The sequence below is a fragment of the Camelina sativa genome, chromosome 11 (genome assembly GCF_000633955.1).
Source record: "Camelina sativa cultivar DH55 chromosome 11, Cs, whole genome shotgun sequence".
Lineage (NCBI taxonomy): Eukaryota > Viridiplantae > Streptophyta > Magnoliopsida > Brassicales > Brassicaceae > Camelina > Camelina sativa.
Genome location: NC_025695.1, coordinates 37,126,394 through 37,135,909, shown reverse-complemented (window position 1 = coordinate 37,135,909; position 9,516 = coordinate 37,126,394). Strand labels below are relative to the sequence as shown.

The window sequence follows — 9,516 nt, the reverse complement described above, 5'->3', positions numbered from 1 at the left end:
ACAAAATGGGATAGAACAAGAAGGGATTATGACCGCCTTAAGTATTTGTATTTGTCTTAAGCGGGTTTTAAACAGTTGTATCAGTTTTATACTCAATCAACTGTATCGGTTTCATGAGTTCAGTAAAAACCTAACCGGCTATTAATCCGGTTCAGTTTGATACTGATTTGATTGCTGGATCATTCGATTTTAATGTACAGGTAAAACCTATATTATTTTTAATATTCAAACATTAATAAACTAGATTGAAACCAAACCAAAAATCAAACTAAATACTTAATTGGTATGAGTTTGAGTTATAAATACTATATCAAAAAAGTTTATTTACAAATATAATTTCGCGTGAACGTGCGGGTATGCATTTAGTGACGATTAAGTAAGAAACATTTTCCTAAAAAATGCTATTCAAAACTATAAAATATATTTTAATTGAATATGAATATGGCGATAGTCCAACACTCTATTTACAATATATAACAAATCATATCTGAATATGGCAATAGTTCAAGATATGTGACTCTTGTCTTGACGAATCCAAACGGAATCCAGATATGATCTCTCATGATATTTCAGATTGAATTACAGAAGCACAATTATAATATTATCTCAATTCTTTACATTATAAACACAAGTAACTTGTGCAATCAAAACTAGACACGTGGCAAATAGATCAAATTTAAAAAAAACTACGACAACAAATTTTTAAAAAATAATAATTGTGATAATTTCTATTTATCCATGTTTAAACTCGCGGCTAACATTATGATCAAAATAATTTCTCCACCTCTATTTTTTATGATTACCTTTTTTCACCAAAAATAAATCCAAATATCTAACTAATTTCACTTTTAAAAATCAATACAAATGTATGTTAAACATATCTTCCAAATAAATATTTTATCAGATTCACTTTCAATATTGCTAAAAAGGTAATGTTTTTCTAAAATCTCACTATCCAAAACTCATAAAATTATATATACTTATTCAATATTAATTTGTTTTCCTACGGGTGGAAAAATACTAGTTTACAAGTAACCTATTGCAGATTGGTATTTTGTATGTGGTGGAACATTGCAATCGTTACATAGCATTCTAATGATATCTCACATAACTAATGTTGTATTAAAGAAAAGAGGATTATAAGCATTTTTATTTTAATAAATATTGATCAACCAAAATCATACATTTCTTTGCATATAACTACAAAATATCATAACATTTCTTTGCATATAATTACAAAACATCATAACCAAAATTCATCACAAGAGGCACACATCGGTTGCAATGATGAGTATAGATAGACATATTTGTCTACATCAATTCCCATGGAATTTTGGTTAACGTACTTTATTAAATAAAATAAAAAATCATCGTTTAAGGTAAATAATAAATTGTTATTTTTCATTTTGTAAACCACCCTAGGATCATATATTTATATAAAATGTATAAAGGTGTATAATGCATGTTTATGTGAGGAAACTTTTTAATTAAATGTTAATGGATTGTCTAACGAATTTAAAAAAAAAAAATGCATATTAATCTTTTTTGGTCAATCTGGTAATTTAATTATTATTACATAGTCGTAGATTTTTTTTTATAAAAAGCAATATAAATTTTTAACACGAAGACTTCATGGGAGATCATCTATCTTAGTAGTCGTAGATATTTTTATTAAATGAAAACTTAAAGACATGATAGATACACTGTACTAAAATTGTAAAATTGGCAGTTTTTGGTGAAATGCTAGTTGACTCGATGTTTTAATAATTTTTTCTTGTCAATAACATAAGAATTTCATCTTTACATCACATCACAGAAGAACAAGTGGTTGATTTTGAACATGAAGATAAATGGGGTTATTTGGCATTGATTAAGAATGGTAATCTAGAAGCAATTGTGTCAGGCTTAGCAAGTTATGAGAAGGAGATTGTGTGTGACTTTTATGCACATTTACCTAGCAAGAAAACTGATAAGGGAGTCAAAGTGTTTGTCTGAGAACACATGTATGATTTTCTCCTTCGGCTATCAACAATTATCTGATATTCGCTCCTCTAACAAACGATGAAGTCAAAGCTGATGCAAATGTTGATTGTGTTAGATTAGAAAAGATTGTTGACACCTTGAGTGAAGAGAATAAGCTTGTTTGGGAAAAGCTTAATACCAGAAATTGGATTGGAGCTTTGTTTCGTATTGATTCTTCTAACTGTTTTCCTGCTTCTAATCGGAGTTATATCTCAAAACAAAGAGCTTGGTTGATTTATAAAATGTTTCATGGTATTCGGATTGACGTTGGTAAGTTGGTGTTTGAGCAAATGATGGAGCTTTGTTCGTTTCAGAAGAATGAATCCCGATGCATTGTGTTTCCTCGGATTATCTTTGGTCTTCTTGAGCATAAAAAAAGTCAAGAGTTTTCAAGGAAGTAAAATACATTCCTCCAGTATTCTACCAGAAGGATAAGAGAATTGGTGAAGCCTACGATGTGTGGTTCAAAAAGAAGCATCCCAAAGCGGCCAAAAAGATTTTTTCAGAATCAGCGAATGTATCTCAAGATGAGTCGGATTAAGATGTTGAAGTTTTGCAGCTTGGGAGCATTTGAATTCCACAAAATGGACAAGAGGATCAAGCAGCTAATTATGAAGTTATTGTGGATATTGCCCAGGCTCTTCTGACCATCACAGATGTTGTTCATCGCCTGATTCAAAATCATCCCTTGTCAAAGATGATTTAAGCTCTATTTTTAACATATATGTTCTCAAGCTCGGGGAGATGGTGTGAGTTTCTAGGGGAGTTTGTCTTTTTCATTGGAAGCTTCGGTTATAGGTTTTTGTGGGAGCTTTCTTTGATATTTCAAGTTTTGGTTGTAGGTTTTTGGGGGAGCTTTAAATAACAGCTCTATTGTTTATATTGAGTAAAACTTTAAGCAGCTTTATTGGATGTTCTTGTTTAGTGAAAAAAAAAAACTCTCGTTTATCTAATTGATACTTTTAAATATGGAATAATGGTTGTATATTTCTTTTGTTGAATCGAAGACAATGATGTACCAAAATCTTAAATGCACTTTATGGTGAAATTGCAGTTGACTCGAAAGAAAAAAGTGCATTTCAATATTATTTTTACAAGTCCATGTTTAAACAAGTTGAATATTATTATTGGGCACACTATAATAATAATTTCTTCTTCACATAAATATTTTTCTCTTATATGTGAATGTATATAACTGTTGGTGAATTGATATATATATATATATATATATATATATATATATACATTATATATATTTAAAAAGTATGTTTTACTAACGTTATATGGTTTCAATAATTTTTCTTATACTTTTTATGATTAATATATTTTATAATGTAATAAATGAGAATTCATTTTGTAAAATAATATCATTTATATTCAATATGAACATTCTAAAATTTGGCTTTACTGATTTTTTAGTTTACACAAATTTAAAAAAATATAGGCATACCATTTTCTTACAAATATATCATGTTCAAATATATAAGTTTTATATTTATTCTTTCTTTTTCAAAAAATTATGTTTTTCTTATATGTGAATTCATTTAATTAGTGATTTCTTGATATGCAGTTAAATATTATGTGCTATTAGTTTTCTGGTTTTTGTAATTTTAAATAGTTTATATGAATAAATGAGAACTGATTTTTTCAAAAGTTGTGTGTAATATGCGCTCGTTCAAAGGTTAATTTAGTTAGGTTAAAGTAGTGGTAATTTTTTTTTGTTAAATAGAGAAATACATAATAATGATATAAAAAGAATTGTAAAAAAGGCGAATTTTGGTGAATGTTAGTTGACTCGGATTTTTATAAAATTTGTGTCAATTTGAAAAGAAAATAAAACATATCATGGTCAAAAACGTAGATTTAATATTTTTTGTTGTGGTTAATAACAATTTTCTGTTTACGTAAATATTTTCTCTTATATGTGAATGGATTTAACTAGGTATATTGATATAGTTTTTAAAATATTTGTGATTAACTTTATATGGTTTTTTCAATATGTTTTATGATTTTTTTATCTAATAAAATTAAAAAAATTAATAAAGAAGTTTTAAATTAATATTGCGGGTAAAGCGGATTAAAACATTATGAATTGAACCACTTTACTTTTTAGGATGGAAAATAATTTGTCACACCAAGTCTATTTTTGGGATGAACCACTATGTAGATGGTCTATACAAATCTCTTTTTTTTTCTTATTAGTATATTTCATTATATTAATTGAAACAACCCGATCCGTTTTTTTTGTTTTTTTAATAACCTAATATCTAGTGATCTCATACTCACTAGCAATCTACTCCCAATTATCAACAACAACAGATAACAAATAATTCAACTCCATTAATCAATAACCATCAAAGAAATAACATAATGTCAATTCCAACAATAATCAAGAACATAACCAATAATGAAACCAACATTCCTAACATTTATTCTAGACCACTAAATTCCACTCTAACATTCTAACAAAGACACAGAGCAAACAACTGAGCCTCTAGAACATCCTCCTCTTCATCGCATTGATCCCACAATCACACTTTACCTTTAGCTGCGCCACAACACAAAAGAGAAGCATAAGTATTACCAAAAATACTTAGTGAGGCAATTATTTCATCTACTCGGCTATACACACAAGCAATAATATCTCTCATACCACAAACAACAACAATAAAACAAACCACGAACATGCACAAAGCAACACGACATAAACCGGTCACTGCAAAAGGGTGTTGACCGACACTGGTCATCTGGTGTCGACCGACACAGAAATTGGTATCGACCACACCTGATCGACAATCCCAAAACCCTAACGGTGTCGACCGACACTTCCATATGGTGTCAACCAACGCTCGCCAAGTGCGCGAGTCATCCTCGCGTTGGTGTCGACCGACACCGATGCCGAGCAGCGATTTCCTTCAAACAGAACCTCTGAATCTTGTCTCCAAGCTTCTCCTTTTTGTCCCACACGATCCCATGAACGAATCCAAGCCTTGGGAGCTATGAAAAACTCACAACAACTAAAAGAAACAACCACACTACACACAAAATCACAGAAACAGAGATCTTAGCTTAGATAAACCATGGTCATGCGCTCACCTTAGCCAAAACAATGAGATCTCACAAACAAACGACGAAACCGCACCACCACAAGCTTCCACCACGCTCCTAGCCATGGATCCACACTTTCGAGAAGAAAACTCACCTTACAAAGACAGAGAATCCACCAAAACCTCAAGAACTCTCACAGAGACTTTGTTCTCTCTTCTTTCTCTCTGAGATGTTAAAAAGCAGCTAAAAGAAGTGGAAGACGTCGAGTTCTCCTTATAAACTCGAGTCTAGGGCTTTCCTAAACCAATCACGCGAACCGGAGAAATAAAACCGATCCGATTTGACCAACTACGAATGGTGTCGACCGACACCATATTGGTGTCGATCGACACCCCTACCAAAAATCCAATTTTTGGTTCGCATATGTTACATTAATATAAAACTTATATATTTGAACATGATATATTTGTAAGAGGTTTGTACACAAACGGATTTTTTTTCTCCACCGGCTCTAACCATTCCAATCTAAAATTAAGAATGATAATTTTTTTTTTTTGTAAGAAAGAGGGAACCTAGGCTCCCTTAATTAATTGAAAAAGAAAGTACAAGCTACAGAAAAACACGTCGAGGGCACACAAATCCGTTTGCATCCTCAGTAAGAACCGAAGACACGCTACTCGGACAAACATCTAACAACTGCAAACCAAACGGTAATGAAAATGTATAGCTAGCCAATCCGTCTGCAAGACGATTCGCCTCTCTATACACATGGATAATATGAACAGACCAGTCCTTCGATAGTAAGCCATAGCACAAATGCACTAGGAATGACAGGGGATGAGTATCGTGTATTCCTCTCTTGAGAAAACCAACCACAAGTGTGGAATCCACTTCCAACTCCAAACACATAACACGCCTCTCCCAGGAAATAACCAACCCGTAATAGATACCCCAGAGTTCAACCAATGGAGCAGAACAAAAGCCTATATTGAAAGCAAACTCGGAAATCCAACGCCCCTCACTATCACGCAAGACCCCACCCACGGTGGCTAGTCCCGGATTACCACGGGATGCCCCATCCGTATTCAGTTTCACCCAAGCACCTTGCGGTGGAGACCAAGCTATCCCCTGCAGCTCCCGTGTTGCTTGCGTACCATTATTGCAGAGTTTAGAATGTGCTTGATAAACTTCACTGGACACATCCTTTACAAACTGCACTCTACCCCTCTCCCCAAACACATTCCCACAACGCCACTTCCATCCCCACCAAACTGCAATGCCAAAAATTGTAGCCCAAGGGACATTATACTACAACCCGGTGTCCCCTAAATTCCCATACACCCATTCCAACAAGGTTTGGCTGAAGAACAGAGCCCTCCTACTTGGTTAAACTAACCGATTCCAAACACCTGACATCGTTGGGCAATCCCGCAGTACATGCATAATAGTTTCTTCTCCGCTTTTACAAACTTGACAAATTCCCGAATCACTCAAATGTCGTCGTTGCCTCTTAGAGTTCGTCATAATGACTTGACTAGTAGCCAACCATAGGAAAACCCTCACCCTTTCTGGTATAGTAGCCAACCATAGGAAAATCCATATGCGGCCTATGAGAACCATCCCAGGTTAAAAAGGCATACGCAGAAGTCACAGAGAAAGAACCATCCGCGTTTGCTCCCCATGCTACTTTGTCCTTTACTCCGGTTATGGTATCAACCACCACAGAAAACAACCGAAGCATTGTGAATCTCGAGATGAACGGTCCATCCTTTGCAGATCCCAACCCTTTCCATCAATCCAAAGATCACAAACACGCATGTCAACAAGGTCTGCTGGTATATCCCGTATCGCCCCATTCATAAGTGGTTCCTCCTCGAGCCACTTATTTCTCCAGAATTTAACAGATCTCCCATCCCCAATAACCCATTGCATCCCAGGAAACACAACATCCCACAACCCCACCCCTACACTTCGCCATGTAGAAGACCATGTGCTCTTAACTGTAGCCCAGGAATTATCATACTGCTCCCCCACCTTATACTTACATTGAAGCATACATGCCCACAAGCTATCCTTATCATATATGATCCGCCAACCAAGCTTAGCTATCATTGCTTTATTCATCACAAGATGTTGTTTCTTCTTATCCACTGTACTACCCCAAATAAACGCGCGAGAAACCTTATACAACTTAACCAAAATGGATGTTGGAAGCATGATAGAACTCATGGAATGGACTGGTATCGAGGTTAGCACCGATCTTGTTAAAGTAACCCAACCTGCTAACCTTAACATATGTACTTTCCACCCAAATAACTTGGTTGACACACGCTCCAAAACATCACTGTAAGTTTCCTTATTTATACGCTTATGAAGCACCAGCATACTTAAGTACTTGCCAAGATTTTTGGTACACTTTATCCCACTATCCTCATTGATCATTCTCCCCAGATCACGACTCACATTCCCCGAGAAAAAGATATGAGACTTTTCCAGACTTACGTTCTGCCCTGAAGACACACAAAAGTTTCCAACACTCTCCTTATGACTCGTATCTGAGCAACATAAGCTTCTGCAAATAATATAAGGTCATCCGCGAAGCAAATATGAGATAGCCTTGGTCCTCCCCGCGATAAAGAGATTGGTTTCCACTCCTTAGACTCAATCGACTTAGTAATCTAATGACAAAGCCTCTCAAAACATAGGACAAAGAGATAAGGGGACAAGAGATCCCCTTGTCTCAGACCTCGTGCTGGTTGAAAATCTACAGTTTTCTCCCCATTCAGTAACAAGCTCATCGAAGGTCCCGAGACACAAGACATAATCCAGCCAATCCATTTTTCCGGGAACCTAGCTACCCGTAAGCTGTCTTACAGGAAATCTCATCTAACTCTATCATATGCTTTCTTAAGATCTAACTTAAGTATCATCCACCCCTTCCTGCCTTTCTTGCGTCGCATAGACTGCACTGCTTCCTGAACAATAACAATATTGTCTGTACTGAGCCTGCCAGGGATGAAACTCGACTGAACTGGTCCTATCAACAAAGGCATCAAACTCTTCAAACGTGTTACCATGGTCTTTGTAATAGTTTTAAACAAAACATCACAGAGACTTATCGGCCTAAACTGCATCACTCTCTCCGGCTTCAAAACCTTAGCAATTAGGACCACCAAAGCATCATTTGTGTGTTTTGGCAACACTCCTGACTCAAAAAAGTGTAAGACAAACCTACTAACTGACTCCCCAACCACATCCCAACTCTCCTGGTAAAAACCGGCTGGAAGCCATCAGGGCCCGGAACCTTATACTTGCCCATACTTCTTATTGCCGCTTCAACCTCCACTTGAGAAAACGGCTTATCCAAAAGTCGCAAATCTGACCCCGAGAGAGGCATAAACCCCTCAGCAGGGAGTTTCCCGACAATCTGGTCAACATCATCCAATGAATATAGGCGACGATAGTAGGCTACAACCATTTCCTCAAGAGCTCGTGGATCCGATATCCACTGACCATTCTCATCCTTAAGCATTTCAATGCAGTTTCGACGTCATCTAATAATTGTAGACGTATGAAAGTACTTGGTGTTCCGGTCACCTAGAGCAATCAACTTCTCCCTAGACTTTTGGAACCAAATCATCTCCTCCTGCTCCAAAACCACATCAAACTCCTTTTATAGCTCCATTTCCCTAACCAAGAAAGCATTCGACTGCTGCAGCTCAAGCTGGTCCTCCACCCCTTTCAATTCTGCTAGAAGTAACTCCTTCTTACGCTGAACGTCTCCAAACACATCTGCGTTCCACCGCTTCAACTTCCTCTGCAAAGTTCTCAAAGCCACTAGAGTGAAAACCCCATTGTCCCAAGAAGTAACCAAAAGGTCCTTAAAGCTCTCATGCTGCATCCAAGCCACTTCAAAGCAAAAAGGTCGCCTTTGTGGGTCCCCCTTCACCACCGGACTCAACTGGAGGTAAAGCGGAGCATGATCCGATGAGAAGAAAGGTAGATGCGTAACTGTTGCCTCTTGCCACTTTAAATGCGTATTCGCACAACATAACACCCGATCAAGCCGTTTAGCCACATATGTCCTCTCCTCTCGTCCCCTTCTCCAAGTAAATTTACTTCCCTTGAAACCTATATCGATTAAGGAGAGATCATTCATCTAGTCACCAAAAGTCAGTGAAACCGCGGATAATGATCCATTTCCCCCGGATCGCTCATCCAATCTCACGATGGTATTAAAATCTCCTCCAACAATGATGGGCTCAGATATGTTCTGAATTTCGTTACGAAGCTCGTCCCATAGGCCACTTCGCCTAGTAACTGATGGGGCAGCATACACCACGAAAAGATGAACACTTCCTCCGTCCTTCTCCATTCTAGCATAGATAAATTGATCAGATGTCTTCACAATCTCGACATCACCAACCGCTGACCGCCATAAAAGCC

The 9,516-nt window shown here is 36.4% G+C and overlaps 1 protein-coding gene across 1 annotated transcript; it reads right to left on the bottom strand.

The window, feature by feature from the left end:
- LOC104728708 lies at nucleotides 8,744-9,229 on the bottom strand. The gene has a single exon (XM_010447656.1). The coding sequence runs from the start codon at nucleotides 9,227-9,229 to the stop codon at nucleotides 8,744-8,746; it is 486 nt and encodes a 161-aa protein (XP_010445958.1).

Coding starts and splice junctions, on each gene's coding strand:
- LOC104728708 (XM_010447656.1), bottom strand. CDS start 9,229: ATGAATGATCTCTCCTTAATCGATATAGGTTTCAAGGGAAGTAAATTT.